Source organism: Pseudorasbora parva, chromosome 22, assembly GCF_024679245.1.
Source record: "Pseudorasbora parva isolate DD20220531a chromosome 22, ASM2467924v1, whole genome shotgun sequence".
NCBI classification, from domain to species: domain Eukaryota; kingdom Metazoa; phylum Chordata; class Actinopteri; order Cypriniformes; family Gobionidae; genus Pseudorasbora; species Pseudorasbora parva.
Genome location: NC_090193.1, coordinates 22,247,113 through 22,265,876, shown reverse-complemented (window position 1 = coordinate 22,265,876; position 18,764 = coordinate 22,247,113). Strand labels below are relative to the sequence as shown.

The 18,764-nt window shown below is 44.0% G+C and overlaps 1 protein-coding gene across 11 annotated transcripts in view; it reads right to left on the bottom strand.

Annotated features, from left to right (window-relative positions):
- cadpsa (Ca2+-dependent activator protein for secretion a) overlaps positions 1-18,764 on the bottom strand; it is a 193,802-nt gene that overhangs the window by 105,024 nt on the left and 70,014 nt on the right. For all 11 annotated transcript variants that reach the window (XM_067432441.1, XM_067432431.1, XM_067432432.1 and 8 more), the window contains exons 5-6: positions 10,371-10,451; positions 10,003-10,236 (exon numbers count right to left, since the gene is read on the bottom strand). In XM_067432441.1, the coding sequence (XP_067288542.1) occupies positions 10,003-10,236; positions 10,371-10,451 (315 nt within the window). The remainder of the gene's footprint in view (positions 1-10,002; positions 10,237-10,370; positions 10,452-18,764) is intronic.

Genomic DNA, 18,764 nt, shown 5'->3' with positions numbered 1-18,764 from the left:
AAGGGGAACGAGCTGTTAACACACGACATACATCGCATGGTTTTACTGCCCTCTTCTTCAGGGAATATCTCCTCTCAGATACTGTCACTTGATTAAAGCTAGCTTTATAGCAGGCTGTCAATGCCACTCAGGATTTTCTCTGCGGCTTGTGCTAAGTAAGGCTTGTCTACACACAAACACACACACACGAACACACACACACACACACACATTCAAAAATTGTCTTGCCCTCTTTTAAACCTGCACAATGAAGAGAATATGAAATTTTCAATTTGTCACTCTCTGCCAATCAAAGACCAGTATGTCACTAATGCACCAACATGGTCTGTTATATTTGACAGCAATATGCAACATATTGTAATGACATATTCAAAGCAATATCTGTGCAAATTACATTATCACACGATAAAAAGGAACACGGAAATCCTATGTCAAGTCAGTGATGAATGTCAAGACCATCACAGATTCAATTATTTCATCAGGAAATTGTTGTGGACTGATGATCTAATCAGTTTCTATCAAATCACAAGCTACAACAAGATGGCGGTGAATAGGGAAGAGTTGATGCTGTGCTCATACATATTCGCCTTTATTAAGTGCGGGCAATGAGATGTGGTTTGCTGGAAAGTTCGGAGATATAAAAAGATATGAAACGAGGCCAAAAATAATGGGTAAGATGAATTTGAGATGGGAGGAAAAACAATAATTCAATGCTTTTTGCGGTCCCCCGAGAAGCTATGCATTCACTCGCAAAACCTCTGCAAAACATTTGCAAGAGAATGCAAAAGCATTGACAACTTTTTTCTTTCTTTCACTCCATCTTATATTTTTTAGTTGGAAAAAATCATGTCCTTTAGGGGTTTCATATGATCTTGCATGCAGAATATATTATTGTGGCGAGGTGAACGAGCGAGGGACATGGGAGGAGCGAGTGATACCGGGGACGTGATTGCGAAGGAGCGTCACCTGCGAGTGGTCCCTAGCCGATCAAGCAGATCGTCGATCCTTGGCATTGGGTACGCATCAAATTTCGACACTGCATTCACCTTTCTATAGTCCACACAGAACCGGACCAAGCTATCAGGTTTTGGAACCAAAACTATTGGGCTCAGTCCGGTTCTGTGTGGACTATAGAAAGGTGAACGCAGTGTCGAAATATGATGCGTCACTCGCTCCTCCCATGCCCCTCTCTCATTCACCTTGCCACAATTATATTATGTACAGGGTTTGAAATTAACACTCAAATGTGGGTAAAAATCTACTTTGGCCGGTCAAACCAGCCAATCTGGCAAGTTACTTGTTTTGTTGACTTGCTTTGCTGGAGAAGTTTGTGTAAGCCAAATCTGTGCAGATTTAGCGCAGATATTTAACTTGTGAGTCATCATGCAACGTATTGCGCAGAATCTGCATATTTCTGGTTAACTTGAAGATTCACTAGCCTAGGAATCTTGACGCACCCCAGCAGCAGCAAATCTAATCAAGCCAAACTCTGGTCGGGCCAATCACATCCTGTATAGAGTCAGTGGGCGGGGCAAAACATAATGACGGCCAAGTTGCGCTTACATGCTACTAGTAAACACAGAAGCAGGCGAACCCCAGTCTTTCGAATCAGCTTCGTTGCTCTGGTTGGTTTTAGCGTTATCCAATGGCGTGCAGAGGAATTTTGAAAGACAACCGTTTATCCCACCCTCGGATTGAGCCCTGTCAATGGTGAGTATCCAGACCAAACATCTTGATGTGGGTCTGGCTTGTCAGGCTAAATATTCATGCCACTACGCAACAAATAACGGCGCACTTGTTCATATGCATTAAAGCAATAGCAAAGATGAAAAAAGATATAATAATGTGGCGAAACCTGGGGTAATTAACTCCAGCCAAGCAACGAAGCAGATCCTGGCTTATCCTGAGACCAGAGGTTTGGTTTGGTTTGGTTTGTTCGGCATGATGTTTGTTGTTCTTTGTACTGTACTGATTTGTCCACCTTAAAATACGTTTTTGGTGAAAAGGTTGAGGATTAAAGAGGAAGAATGACAGGATATGGCTGGATGACAGGATTTTGTTTGAATAAGAAATTAATATATGAAATCCAAATGTTATAATACATATATAATTAACTGAAATGAACTAACCATGAGCAATACATTTGTTACTATCTTTGTTAACGTTAGTTAATAAAAATACAGCTGGTCATTATTTGTTCATGTTACTCAACAGTGCATTTTCTAATGTTGACAAATACAACTTTTGATTTAAATAATGTGTTAGTACAAGTTGAAATCAACAAATATTAATAAATGTTGTAGAAGTGCAGTTCATTATTAGTTCATGTTAACTAATGTAACGTCTCGGTTACGTATGTAACCCTCGTTCCCTGAAGGAGGGAACGGAGACGCCACGTCGGAGTACCGACGAATAGGAATCTCGCTAGCGAGAGCCAATCTACTTCGAGTGTAACTAAACGAGCCAATGCACATTGGCATGCAATGATTGCACCAGCTGCCCATGCCACGCAGAGCGGGTATAAATGAGGCACAGGTGCTTGCATTAAATTAGTCTTTTGCTGAGGAGCCGAGTAGGAGAAATGGCACCCCAGCAGGGTACAGAGGACATGGCGACGGGACGTGGCGTCTCCGTTCCCTCCTTCAGGGAACGAGGGTTACATACGTAACCGAGACGTTCCCATTCAGTCGGTCACTCTCGACGCCACGTCGGAGTACCGACGAATAGGAATCCCTACCAAAGCGCCATGGCCTGTGCCCCCTTCCAGTGCCCTGTGTGAGCCTCCTGAGCTCTCTTACCTGACGAGACGGGGCTCACACAGAGAAGTCCATCACTGCTGTTCTGCATGACCCGCTCAGTGACTATTGGATAACACTGGGAAGCATGCCCTAATGGGGGGCCGCTGCGGAACCACATCATACCAAGGAGAGTTATGTGGACACAGAGCTGAGCCGTAGCCCGCCGCCGTGAGGGGGCCCCATCCCTAAAAGGAGGGCTCTCCCAAGGGAAAGACACGGGCTTCCGAGAGGAGCAACCATGGAAAAATATGTGGGATCCCAGCAGGGTCACTCACATGGCCCAAGCCAATACCGGTTCTCAAGGATTCAGCGGTAGGAGGCCTGATGCCGGACGCTCCGCCACGCCCGGCACCGAGGGCGGTGGAGGACTCACAGAGTTTGCTTCTGGAGAAAGTAAGCGCCAAGGCGCAGCAAGCCGACAGGAGCCGGGCCTCTCAGTGCTTCTACCTGTTTGAGGTGAGAACACAGGAGGAAACCGGCTCCACACGTAAGCTATAGAACCTAACGAACGTGTTGGGTGTCGCCCAGCCCGCAGCTCTACAGATGTCTGGCAGTGAGGCGCCACGTGTCAGCGCCCAGGGGGATGCACCACATCTAGTAGAGTGTGCTCGTACCCTGAGTGGACAGGGCACACCTTGTGCTTGGTAAGCCAAGGTGATGGCATCCACTAACCAGTGGGCCATCCTCTGCTTGGAGACAGCCTTTCCCTTCTGCTGGCCTCCGTGACAGACCAAGAGCTGAACTGAGGTCCTGAAGCTTGAGTTCTGTCCATGTACCTAAGTGGATGGGACAGAGCAAAGCTAGGGCTGGGTCTGCCTCCTCCAGGGGCAGCGCTTGCAGGTTCACCACCTAGTCCCTGAAGGGAGTGGTGGGAACCTTGGGCACATAGCCAGGCCGGGGTCTCAGTACCACGTGGGCGTCACCCGGCCCGAACTCCAGGCACGAATCGTCGACCGAAAATGCCTGCAGGTCCCCTACCCTCTAGATGGAGGCCAATGCAGCCAACAGTAAAGTCTTCATGGACAGAATCTTAAGCTCTGCTGACTGCAAGGGCTCACATGGGGCATTCTGAAGTGCTCGGAGCACCAGAGCAAGATCCCAAGAGGGTATGGAGGGAGGTCGAGGAGGATTTAACCGTCTCGCCCCCTAAGGAACCTGACGACCAGGTCGTGCTTCCCCACCGACTTACCTCTACATGGCAGAAATAGCAGCAACGCAAACTGATGGTGAAGGTGACAGCCTCCGCTCCAACCCCTGCTGCAGGAAGGAAAGCACTGACGCGATCGAACATCTTCGGGGGTCCTCCCGGCGGAGAGAACACCAATCGACGAACAGGTTCCACTTCAAGGCATAGGCCCGTCTCGTAGACGGTGCTCTAGCTGAAGTGATGGTGTTAACTACCTCTTGAGGTAAGTCACCTAGAACCTCCGCGTCCCGTCCAGGGACCAGACATGAAGTTTCCAGAGGTCTGGACGCGGGTGCCAGAGGGTGCCCCGTCTCTGAGTTAGAAGATCCTTCCTCAGAGGAATCGGCCAAGGAGGGGCTGTCGCGAGGAGCATGAGTTCTGGGAACCAAGTCCGGTGGGGCCAATACGGGGCCACCAACAGGACCTGCTCCTTGTCCTCCCTGACCTTGCACAGTGTCTGTGCAAGTAGGCTCACTGGGGGAAACGCATATTTGCGTAGACCCTGGGGCCAGCTGTGCGCAAGTGCATCCGTGCCGAGTGTGCCCTCGGTCAGCGAATAAAACCACTGGCAGTGGGACATTTCAGGGGAGGCAAACAGGTCGACCTGTGCCACCCCGAACTGAACCCAGATCAGCCGGACCACCTGGGGGTGGAGCCGCCATTCTCCCGGAAGCGCAGCTCGTGACAGCTCGTCGGCCGCCCGGTTGCGCACCCCAGGGACATGAATGGCCCGAAGCGACCTCAGACACTTCTGACTCCAGAGGAGGAGATGGCGGGCGAGTTGCGACATGCGACGTGAGCGTAGACCACCTTGACGGTTGATGTACGCAACGGTCGCCGTGTTGTCCGTATGGACCAGTACATCTTTGCCCCGTAACCGGCCCTTGAGGCGGCTCAGTGCACGATGTACTGCTAGCAACTCGAGGCAATTGATATGCCACTGCAAGTGCGGGCCCGTCCAAACCCCTGACACTGCATGCCCGTTGTACGTGGCACCCCAGCCCATGGACGAGGCATCCGTGAAGACCACAGCATGCCTGGATACCTGTTCCAATGGCACTCCGGCCCGAAGGAACCCGGGATCTGACCACGGGCTGAAGGTTTTGCGGCAGGACGGAGTGATGCTCACCCGATACGTGCCGCGTGTCCACGCCCATCTCGGGACTCGGCCGTGAAGCCAATGCTGAAGCGGTCTCATATGAAGCAGGCCGAGCGGTGTAACTGCCGCCGCAGCCGCCATATGCCCCAGGAGCCTCTGAAAATGTTTCAGTGGAACCGCCATCCTGCCCTGAAACGTGTTCAGGCAGTTCAGCATCGACTGGACGCGCTCCTTCGTGAGACGCGCAGTCCGCTTGACCGAATCCAACTACATACCGAGAAAAGAGATCCTCTGCACGGGGGCGAGTTACTCTTTTCCCAGTTGACCTGAAGACCCAACTGGCTGAGGTGTCTGAGCACCAAGTCCCTGTGTTCGCACAACTGCTCCCGGGACTGTGCAAGGATGAGCCAGTCGTCGAGATAGTTTAGGATGCGAATGCCCTGTTCTCTCATGGGCACAAGGGCCCCCTCCGTGACCTTCGTAAAGACACGGGGGGACAGGGCCAGCCTGAAGGGTAGGACTTTGTACTGATATGCTCGCCCCTCGAACGCAAAGCGCAGGAACGGCCTGTGTCGGGGGAGAAACGAGACATGAAAGTACGCGTCCTTCAGGTCGATCGCTGCAAACCAATCTTGGGGACGGATGCACTCGAAAATGCGTTTCTGCGTGAGCATCTTGAACGGTAGCTTGTGAAGGCTCCGATTCAGTACTCGCAGGTCCAAGATTGGCCGTAACCCACCGGTTTTCTTGGGTACAATGAAGTACGGGCTGTAGAAGCCTGTCCTCATATCGGCTGGAGAGACCGGCTCTATCGCATCCTTCGCCAGTAGGACTGCGATTTCCGCACGCAGGACACGGACGTCTGCAGCTTTCACCGAAGTGAAGCGGACGTCCGTGAACCTGGGAGGGGGAACGCCGGGCGAACTGAATCGCATAGCCGAGCCTGATGGCCTGAATGAGCCAGCGAGACGGACTGGGGAGCTCTAACCAGGCTCGCAGAGACCGAACAAGCGGGAACATCAGGACCACCGGCGTACCCACCATGGGGCAGCGAGGTGGAATACAGGCACCGGCCTGGGGCGGCTGTCTCGTGGAGGTGGCCCGCAGTGAGGTGTGAATGTGCTGTGCAACACATACCTGATTCCACGGAGGGCAGAGGGTCCGCGAGGAGGCTGTGGTGCATCCCTGCGTCATCCGCTGCTGCCTGCTGGCGAAACAGGAGGAGGATGAGTGTGGTCCGGCGTTTGACCAGCCACAACTCTCCAAGCCCCCTGAGGACCCAGAGATAGAGGAACTGCTTTTTTTTTTTTTTTTTGAGAGAGAGTTTGGGTACCACTGGTTGTGACCAGCGGCAGAACAGAATTTAGACTCAAAACATTCCCCGGCCCTCTTCCGGGGAAAAGCAGCCCCGCCCATCTCCAGGTCACCCGTCTCAGAGGTGATGTTTCACCGACCGCTTAAACAGCAGTAGAGACGGGTGGCGTCGTCCTCCTGCCGTGAACACAGTAGAGCAGACTGTGTCGAGGGTCCCTTTTTTTTTTTTTTTTTTGCAGGGGCGACGTCTTTGGCGACAAGCAGACTGAGGGGCGGCCCATAAGGCGCTCTGAAGCTTGATTTCCTCAGCCCGCTACCGACTGCAAAGAACTGCTGGGCTCAGTTCTCAACAGTGTCGCCGAAATGGCCACCTTGTGAGATGGAAGCATCGTGAAGCGTACTTTGACGACCACTCGCATCTCAGCAAGGCAAGCCAGGGGGCGTTTCTGGACCACAGAGGTGGACATCGTCTGGCCGAGGGCCTGCGCCATGACCTGATCACGGTTAGTCAACGTGCGCAGCTCAACCCCGACTCAGAACTACCCTCGTGCATTAAGAGTGCAGGGCGGAGGTGGTCTGCGTACAGCCACCCCACCAAGGAGGGTAGTGAGGGAGGAAAAACTTATGCAGTGCTGGCCCCTCTGGAGTTCCATACTGCCAAGTTTTACATGCACATCTGGGATAGATCCCAGGAAAGCATGGCTATTGACTCTGAATCTGATTCAGCAAAGCACACACCATTACAGTGGGCTCAGCATCATCTTCATTCCCAGAGCACAACAGCCCTCTCTCCGATGTAGCGATTGACATCTGATCCTCAGCTAGAGCCCTGAATGAAATGCTAGGTTCCCCCCTAAGAAGGACCAGCAACTTCATCCAAAAGCTGCACAGCTTGCAGTGCGCTAGAGGGGGAGGGGCCCCAGGGGGTTGGATCCCCGAAGAAGCCCCACCCACCTCAGGTCACCCCAGCCATTACACCAAAGTAGACCTCTCCTGTGGCCACCAGGGAGGGCGCTACAACGGGAAATCGGCCCGGGGACAGCGCACATAGAGCGGCGAGCGAGCGCTGGGTTGCCGTGACAACGCGCGCTGCAGCTTAGCCGCTCGACGGCACACGACACGCAGAGAAGCGAGAGGTCCGCCCGGTTTTCCCCCGGCGGCAGCTCTCGCTGATCTCCACGGTCTCCCAGAGTGTCGAGCAGACCCGCGGCTGTGCTTTTACACACGAGCCGCGGCTGGCCAACAACAAAGGGGACTCAAGCTTCCCGGAGAAAGAAGAGTCGCGACCGGCGTGCCGACGTGGTCATGTTCCCATTTGAAAACATGAACCACCCACGAACGCAGTCTCAGCATGCAGCCCAGACATGTGAACCAGTGCTCGTGGCCGTCAGTGAGGACAGGGAACAACCGCAACCAGAAACACACAGGTAAATTGTCATCTTTAAAAAGACGCAAGCTCTACCTGTGTAGCTCTTTTAGGGAAAATGCTCTCTGGGGTGCTGAAGCACACAGGGGATAGTCGCGGCGACACAGACAGGGAATTCGTGCAGCCTGTCATGCGCGCTCTCTTTCTCATAGAAGGCGATCTCTTACCAGCCGTGAAAACGGCCTTTCAGCGCTCTAAAACAGCGCACCAAACCAGCTGTGAGAACAGCCTTTGTTTTTGCTCAATAAAACAATCGAAAGTGAAAGAGAGAAATTCGACCCCGCTGCAATGCCGTCACTCCAACACCAAACGCCGAAGAGCTTGACTCGTTATAATGTTAACACACGCTTGTAGAGAGTGATTTCAGGACGATCCATTCACCACTCGGCTCCGAAGCAAAAGGCTAATTTAATGCAAGCACCTGTGCCTCATTTATACCCGCTCTGCGTGGCATGGGCAGCTGGTGCAATCATTGCATGCCAATGTGCATTGGCTCGTTTAGTTACACTCGAAGTAGATTGGCTCTCGCTAGCGAGATTCCTATTCGTCGGTACTCCGACGTGGCGTCGAGAGTGACCGACTGAATGGGAACCAATGAAACCTTATTGTAAAGTCTTACCTTATTGTTATTAAAAGTTAATGGCCAAATGTATCATTACAAAAGTTTACAATGCTGCTGCAGGTGAAATATAGTGTGGATAACATTGAATAAATATATTTTCGTCAGGTTAAATACTGTTAATTGATCACTCAAATCTCTTTATCTAAACCTCTCTACTTGACTGTCGGATTTGCACATCCGTCATGTTTTTTTAACACTTTTTATCCACGTTTGTAGTTCTAATCAAATCCTCGCCCAGCTTGCAATGGGTTGTGGGTAATATCAGCCGTTAGATTGTGCGACAATCTGCACTTTGAATTCTAACTGGAAATAGTAAACCATCCGGGTATCTTTGGAATACTCTTTTCAAATCTACGATTTGGGTCATACTAATTCTATTTTCGGATAATATTTAGTATGGACAGCATGCAAATTTAGATGCTAGCAATTGAATTTAGGTGTTCCAATCACCGGTATAATACTTGAATTCACGCATTGCAAATGTTTGTAGAAGCAGTCTGCATGTCTTGGTGCTTGATATTATAATGCTTGGTATTATACACCTGTGGCCATGGAAGTGATCGGAACACCTGAATTCAATGGTTTGGAGGGGTGTCCCAATACTTTCGGCAATAAGGGCTGCATCCAAAACCTGGAAAATGCTGCCTTCGGAAGACACATTTGAAGGCCGGAAGGCGTCAAGCCACGTCCGAATCTAATGTTTGCTTCACTTCCTGTCTCCTGACATAGCTTTAAAGGCAGCATACATGTATCATTTACTGCCTTTGATATCCCACAATCCTGTGCTTTCCATTCAGTGACAGTTGAGGTGGGGGAAAAAAGATGTTCATGACCTCATATGTTTTTTACCAATATTTTCCACTTCTGATGTCATTTCTAGTGAGAAATTACTAATGTAGTAATTAACTATGTGTTTAGTTCTCACCAAAGCTCTCTGTATTTAGCTGTAGATCACTGAACTATTACACTGTCTTAGAAGTCTGTCCAAAATCAGTTTCGTGGGGTGCCTTCATGCACAAAACAGTGCCTGCAGAGTCATTGTCTGATAAGGCAGCGAGGCAACGAGTCAGCTCCCTAGGTTTTCGGACACAACCGTAGTTTATATAAACCCTATTAGAATGGGTATTTTGCATCTCACAGGTGCATGTCGTGATTTTACTCATGTTTTTCAAACACGACTTTGGTCTAAGGAAAAAAAACGGGAAAATTACCTCATTACCTAAATTTGTTTTTCTCAGTGGTCTTTTGAGAAATCTAATTACAGTTCAATAGAAATACCTAAATATGTGCAAGTATATTATTTTTTACACTTCTTTTATTTAGTCCTTTGTGATTTACATTACCTACAGCTGAATTTAATGGAAGCATAAAGAAAAAAAATAAACCAACAAAGAGAGTTTGATGCCAGAAATTGAATGGCCCTTAAATACATTGAAAAGAAACTAAGCCCATCCAAATTGTGATTTTGATTGTCAAGAGATCATGTTTTTCGACTTCAACATTATTTGAACATGCTACATTCTGATTTAGGCCGAAATGTTAAGCAGGTAGAAGTACCTCCAAAGTGAAAGACAAAACTACATCAGACTTGGAGAGCTGATTCTCGTCCTCTTGGCCCATGTCAATGATGGAGGTGTTGTGGCCTCTCTTCAGCTTCTGCAGTTTGAACTCTCCACCTTTAGACACTGGCATGCTCTCCAGATTGGCCATCAGCAGGTTCACTGATGACTTCAGCTCCTCAATGTACATGGCCTCCATGTCTCTGGACACAAACTTAGGGAACCTCCCAGCCTATTCAAGGTGTTAGAGAGAGAAAAAACAATTATGGCCAAGAGGGATAAAACAAGACATTGGGATATTTTGTGCCTTGGAAAAGGCTAGTTTATAACAGCTTCATGGGTAATTGTATGACATTGGACACATACTTTTGTGAACTGATCAGCCATTTGGAGTCGTCCATCCAACTCTCTTCTAATCTGGGCAGCTTGTTCATCAGGATTATCCAGCTGTAGAACACAGACATTTTAATGCATTTAACCTGACATTCCAATCACGTTTCATCTGTTATAGGACAAACCTGTGTCTAACCTTCACCATTACAATAAATAGTGATAAATCTCAGTTCAACTGAAAGACCAACACATTTACTGTGTATACATGAAGAACTGTTTATTAAACATTCTCAAATGGACAATATAGATCAGAGAAAGAAAAAAAAGAAATAATTCTGGAAAAAAAAAAGATATCTTTAAAAAAAAAACTTTTTTTAAAATACCATGAACAGTAGTGTATGTATATAAAATACAAACCCGATTCCAAAAAAGTTGGGACACTATACAAATTGTGAATAAAATTGGCAGTTGGTCAACTGTCAACATGATTAGGCATAAAAAGAGACTCTCCTAGTAGCAGTGTCTCTCAGAATTCAAGATGGGCAGAGGATCACCAATTCCCCCAATGCAGTGGCAAAAATTAGTGGAGCAATATCAGAAAGGAGTTTCTCAGAGAAAAATGACAAAGAGTTTGACGTTATCATCATCTACAGTGCATAATATCATAGAATCTGGAACAATCTCTTTGCGTAAGGCTCAAGGCCGGAAAACCATACTGGATGCCAATGAACCTTCGGGCCCTTAGATAGCACCGCATCACATACAGAAATGTTACTGAAATGGAAATCACAACATGGACTCAGGAATACTTCCAGAAAACATTGTCGGTGAACACAATCCACTGTGCCATTCACCGTGTGCCAACTGTGGACGAATCAAAATTTTAAGTTCTTTTTGGAAAAATGGGATGCCATGTCATTCGGATTAAAGAGGACAAGGACAACCTATGTTGTTATCAGCGCTCAGTTCAGAAGCCTGCATCTCTGATGGTATGGGGTTGCATGAGTGCGTGTGGCATGGGCAGCTTACACATCTGGGAAAGCACCATCAATGCTGAAAGGTACATCCAAGTTCTAGAACAACATACGCTCCCATCCAGATGTCTTCTTTTTCAGGGAAGACTGGCATTTTCCAACAAGACAATGCCAGACCACATACTGCATCAATGACAACATCATGAGTGCGCAGAAGGAGGATCCGGGTACTGAAATGGCCATCCTGCAGTCCAAGGCCCGTTTCCCCAAAACGTTCTTATCGCTAAGTAGTTCTTAACCTATTCCTTAACCTCTCTCTTAACCCTATGGCACGATTCCCGAAACGTTCGTACGCTAAGTATATCTTAGTATAATATATCTAATATAGATATAATATAGTTAATATAGTTAATATATCTAAGTATATCACACTTTCGTAAGGTTGGTCTGGACCATTCGTAGCGCTCTCTTAGCGTTGTTTAAGCTCAAGGCGCTAGTTGCCGCCACTGTGCAGCAGTCTTTAGAAATCAGCGCAGTACAGTACAAAATAAAAACAATGATTTTATGTTATGGACATTTTAAGATCATTTTCATTTTAATGGACACAGGCCTATTTATGAAGTTGACTTTATTTGCTATCAGAACGAATATGGTGGTAATTAGGCTATTTTGTAATGTCATTAAAGCGTTTAAATTGGCAATCACTTTAGATAATTAACATCTGGCAAACAATTTGGCTCTAAATGGCTAAGATCTATAAATGGGTAAGCATGGTGGTGTCCAGTAAGCAACCAACTATGGCAGTGATACAACGGATCCTTCTATTAAATCAAAGACGACACTGGCCACGGAGACATTTAGTCCATGTCAATGACTTTATTCGACAAAACTTAAGCCCTTTTGACATTTTGCCTGACATGGCTGTATTAAAAAAATTCGCCTCCCAAGTGTGTTGTCCAACACTCAAAATCAACGCAAAATAACACACAATTTGTCAAAATGACACATGATGTGGTCAGTAGTTTAACACAATACATTGTGTTAAAATTAACTCATCATTTTTTAGAGTGTACCATTAATATAAAAGTGTACAGTATTACATAATTTTTAGAAGGCTTTAAACCCATGTCAAGAACAACGGGATAAGGAGGGTGGATGATTAGCAAGGGATACCCGTCTACCCTTCACAACATATCGTGTGAACATAATACTGACAATTTTATAGCTTTAATATTCTATATTTTACGGATAACCTAAACTATGTTGAAATAAATGTTACTGTAATAATTTGAGGAATGTTTCATTTGCATAGAACGTGTTGTCTTTCTTAAAGCCATAATGCACCTTCGCGTGAAGTGGAAAATCGATCTCTGAGCAAACGATTCAGCACCTTCACTTGGGACAGCGCCTTTGTTAAGTCATTCTTAGAGGCAGCGTGTTAAGAAGCTTCCTAAGAGACACTTCGGGGAACATACTTAGGAACATAAACAACTTTGGTAAGATATATCTTTTCGAGTCTTCTTAGCGGGCTAAGAGTGAGCATTATCGGGAAACCGGGCCCTGATCTTTCACCCATAAAAAACATTTGGTGCATCATACAGAGGAAGATGCGAAAAAAGAAGATCTAAGACAGTAGAGCAACTAGAAGTGTGTATTACATAACAATGGGACAAAATTCCTGTCCCTAAACTTGAGCAACTTGTCTCCTCAGTCCCTCAGACGTTGGCAAAAAGAAGAGGGGATGCTACACATTGGTAAACATGGCCTTGTCCCAACTTTTTTGAGATGTGTTGATGCCATGAAATTTAAAATCAACTTATTTTTCCCTTACAATTATACATTTTCTCAGTTTAAACATTTGATATGTCATTATGTTGTATTGTGAATAAAATATTAAATATTTGAAACTTCCACATCACTGCATTCTGTTATTATTCACAATTTGTACAGTGTCCCAACTTTTTTGGAATCAGGTTTGTAAATTTAAACTGCATAAGATGCCAAGACTTGTTTGCAGAGAATGCACCTTGAATTAAATTAAGCATACATTATTACATTTTGTTATATGTACCATACCAAATAAACCTCAAGCAAAAACTATTTAATATCTGAAGCTGGCTTTCTGCAAGCCTCTATCCCATGCATGCACAGCTCTGTCAATTTGAAAGCCTTCATTAGCCTTTTCTAGCAGGACTGTTATTAGATTCGAGACCAACATCCATCATGTCACTGGGAGAAAGTAACTTCCGAATCTGTTAAAAATAGAAGCATGAACTTCTGATACTGACACTAATATAAAACAAGATTAAAGTGCGCCCAAGTCACAAGTTCACAACCTATTTGTAACATGCGAAATAACAAAATATGCATGCTTATTAATTTATACACAGGCATCTGCATACATTTATAGGCATATATGTTGCTACACATAAAGCTAGCAGCGCAGAGACATGGTATGATATATTAAAGAAGTCAATGGGGTCCCATCAACTGTTTGGTTACATTCTTCAAAATATCATCTTTTGTGTTTAGCGGAAGAAACTTTTTCATACAACTTTTGGAACAATGTAAGGGCGAGTAAATTATGACAGATTGCAATTCAATTGTAATTTTTAATATTGTAAACTATCCTGTTAAGATAACAGCTCTCAAAGCCAGAAAAATCCTCCTTGCTAAGAATAGGATGGACCTATTTATTTTTAATTAGCTAGTTTTGAATTTACATCATTCAAGGTCCAGCTTTTCATCCTACAAACTTATCAATTTATGATTCAAGACCAAAGGGCGTACCTTTAAATAACCTGCATTTTCCATGCTAAAGGTAACTCGTGAACTAATGGTAAGTTCAGAGCCTTACAGGGGAGGAATTGGCCAGTCATTTGTGTTGTTGGGTGGAGGGCCATCTGGACAGGCTGTGGCCACGGTGTCCCCTTTCCTGACTCCAGCTGGGCTAAATTCAGCACTCAAAAAGCTACAAACACCTACACCTTTCCACGAGGATTCCTACACACAAGTGAGTGTACACATACCAATGCACTCATACAGAATAATGAGTGCATATAATCGTGCAGGCACACACAATTCAAACACATGCTCACATCATACATGCATGAATTCATGCACACATTCTGTCACCATACAGCATATACACACACACTCACATGCATTATGCCAATGTATGGGTTTTTGCATAAGTTCATGCTAAGTGTTAAAGCCGAAAAACAGGATGGGTGTGACTCATTCAAGATCAAAAATATTTTCTGTAGAGAATACACCTGTGTTTAGATCAGCTATTTCAGGTTTATCAGATGATGGTGTCATGCTGTTCCAAACCTGTTTGACTGACTATTGTTTGTTTCTTCACAAAAGAAGATATTCAGAAAGTCAATAGAGTCCAAACAACATTAAAGGGGGGGGGGGGGGGGGGGGGTGAAATGCTGTTTCATGCATACTGAGCTTTTTACACTGTTAAAGACTTGGATTCCCATTCTAAACATAGACAAAGTTTCAAAAACTAATGTTGGACGTTTGATGGAGTATTTCTGTGTTAAAAATACTCCTTCCGGTTTCTCATAAGTTTCCGCGAGTTTTTTTCGAGTATGGGTCTACTTGACGTTAAATAGATCGGAAGGTCCTTGTATGGGCCGTACGGGCTCTTCTCCCGGAAGGGTGCGCGCGCGCGTAACTAGAGGGAGAGAGAGGAAATGCACGCCGTAAAAAGTCTCTCAGGTGCAGATCCAGTCGTCCGTGAACACTTATGACGCACCGCGCTCCACTTTATTCCTATGGGTGACGTCGAGCGACTTCAACGCTTCAGCACAGCATTCCAGGAAGGCAGCGCTGCATTTGAACCGATTTGAACGCAGAAATGACTGGAAGCTTCAAGGCATCGCTTCAGTCGCGTCGCAAAGTGGATTTCCACGGTCACTGCTGTCACAGGACTTCACCAAATCATACCAAAGAAGTGTGTTTTTGACAGAGCGGTCCCAGCGATAAAGGTTCGGTCCTGCTTTGGAAGCAGCCGGTGAGTAAATCAACTTCAAATGTCTCTGCTATTGGCTACCGTCGCATGAGTAAACATCAGTAAACGATACGATCGCGTGCTTCGTCATTCAAATGGGCTAACGGTTACTCCATTGTTGTTCTGTATAACACTAGTCTGACTCTGACGTGCAAAACCGCTTTGCTTGCTACCTCTAAGGTCTAGTCACATACAATAGTTCATAAACCGAATCATGTCCTCATAAACTGCGCGTAAAGACACACAAAGGCCCCTAAATACAGTACATACCACAGAGACGGACATCCTGATGTTGCCGTTTCTCCTGTTCAATTTATTTCCCTCAGATTTGATTCTGGATCATTATCTGTATTAGCTGAGATAGCGATGGGTTTCTCCACGCTTGAGGACGTCACCGCTTTGTCCACATTCGTCATTCTTTAGCTCCGCCCACTCGATACGCCTCCAGGCGCTCGTTTTTTCCGGAAAGACTCGGTACAGCCCATATTTCTTTTATAAATATGATAAAACTAAAGACTTTTCGGAGATATGAAGGATGCAATACTACTCTATAGGTACTCAAGATTGACATGAGATTGACTGAAACTGAGTGTTTCACCCCCCCCTTTAAGCATTGATTTAATTTTTCTTATTTCATGTCCAATAATGACATGAATAAAATCATGTAGGACTGCAGTCTGCTCCATAAATCTAATAACTTTAAACTTTTGATAATTTACAGAAAATCTGGCACATATTATAGATTATTCATACAAAAAAGCTCATTTCAACTGAGAAATACACTGCCGTTTAAACGTTTTTGATCGGTAAGATTTTTTTTAGAAGTAGAAGTCTTTAATTCATAAGTCATATTGTGAAATATTATTACAATGTAAAATAACTGTTTTCTATTTTAATATATTTTAAAATGTAATTTATTTCTGTAATGCAAAGCTGAATTTTCAGCATCATTACTCCTCTCTTTAGTCTCACATGATCCTTCAGAAATCAGTCTAATTTCTGGCATTTATGAGTATTATCAATGTTGAAAGCAGTAGTGTAAAAAAAAAAATTCTTTGGAATTATTATAGAAAATTCAAAAGAACAATATTTATTTTAAATATATATTTTTGTAACATTAGAAATATTTTACTGTCACTTTTGATCAATTTAACTCTTTTCAACATTAATAAGGATCATGTGACACTGAAGACTGCAATAATGATAACTTTTTTGCATCACATAAATAAATTACATTTTATAATATACAAATATTTAAAAAAAAAAATTTTTACATTTTAATAATATTTAATAATATTAAGTTTAAAAAAAAAAAAATTATGCAGCCTTGGTGAGCATAAGAGACTTTTTACTAAAAACATTTTAAAAAATCTTAAGAGATCACAGCAGAGTAACTGTCGTAACAACCAAACATTCTATTGTGACACCGGTATAAAATACACTTTTGACTATGGAAACCCAAAAGAAAGTTACTGTGTTATCACCCATTGCATTCTGAAATTAAATATTCTTATTAAATATTCTTAAGTTAGTGGATTTTTTTTAGTTTTAGCTCCAAAAATATTTCGAAATTAACTTCAAAACCTGTTAATTGTAACATGGCAACATTTATTATAAAAATATTATAAAATTATATTCCATTACAACTGTGTACTGGATCTGACAACTAGCCATTTCTAGGCTTGTAATGATACCGTTACCCCTAAATGACATTTTTGAGTCCAGTCACAAACATGCTTACAGTGATATTAGCTTTTCAAGCTGAGACCGAGCAGCACAGCTTGGTTCTCCTCCTGCTGCTCTGGTAGACTGAGCCTGTCAATGCTAAAGATGAATCAGCGTTTAGTCCTTCTCACACATGCCTCATGTCTCTTTTGTGTTGACACGGCAATGACAAACCAGCTACCAAGAAAGAAACTGCCACCACGGCCATTTAACTTCTCTGTGAGGCTTTTGATTAGGTCTAATTAGAATGATCTGCTCTGGCTTTGAGCCAGGCCGATCTTAAAGTGAACCTGAATGTAAACCAGATGTATGGAATTGTTTTAAGCAACCAACCACTCTATCGTGACACATTTGATCCCCTTGGAACCAGATTTAGAGAGGCTATTATCAAGTCAATGGAGCTTGATAAAAGATGGGTTCTGTCAAACAGAGCCTTCAGACAAAAATAAACAAATAACCAGGAGTGCCATGACACATTATAACTTTGTTGAGATTTTCATGCACTAGCAAGGGAGCAATCTGAGATGTCATTGCCTGATGATAATCAGATTTGGTGTAAACAAGACGTGTAATTCAATTAATGTGGCTAATCTAAGCCAGCCACGGCAGAGAGATGGTCTGGCCCGTGTGTGTGTTAATGTCATGTGAGTGGAAGGTGAGACAAACTGAGACAGTGTCATGAGAAACAACAGTTTCTCAAATTGAAAAAAATAATCTCTCATTATTTAGACACTCTTATGTTTTTCCAAACTAGTACTTTTTGTCCGTGAAGAGTATCACTTTGCAGCTCTTGCCACCAGTGTTGAGCAAGTTACTCTAAAAAAGTAATGAATTACTAGCAACTAATTACATCTTCAGCAGTGTAGTTAGATGACTATATCAATTACTCTCTTTAAAAATCAATGCATTACTTATAACTAATTACTTTCTAAATCCCATATCAACCTCGACAAATTGAACAACACAAGGATAGACATGAAACAGCTCTTAATTGTTTCAAATAAATAATATAAAATTGCATAAATTATTTGGACCAAAGTATTTAAGTGAGGAGGTTACATTGAAAAAAAAAAACATTTTAACATTAGAAGTTACATTTTTATTTTATTATAACTAATTAAAATTACAGAAGAATTAACAGTAATAGTTTACTTTTTCAAGGGAAAGATAATTAAATTACAGTTACTAATTGTCACCATGGGCTAGACAAATTCTACAAGATGATGGAAAAGCAGTGAGAGGTGAATATTAATATCAGCTATTCAACTTACAACAACAAAAAAACAATAACAAAAGTGGCCAACTGTCAAAAAAAAGTTTTTGATGAAAAATCTTTGATGACTACAAGCTTTAAAAGCAGTAATGCTATCTATTTGCTACCAAACCAAAACTTAAGTTAAGGGTTAAATTAGGGGTTCATTTTAGGTTAAGCACCCTACCCTAATCAGCATACCTGACCCGACCCATTTGACTAAGTCCCAAATTAAAATTTGGTTGTCTCTCCCGAAACTGTACAGTGTATACATGGCTGTTGTTCTTTTTAGCAGCAGGAAAAATACAACTTGTGAATTGTGAATAGCCTATACTAACCAGGGTTCCTCAAACTCTGTCCTGGAGGACCACTGTCCTGCAGAGCTTAGCTCCAACCCTGATCAAACTCCCCTAACTGTGATTTTCTAGTGATCCTGAATACATTGATTAGCTTTT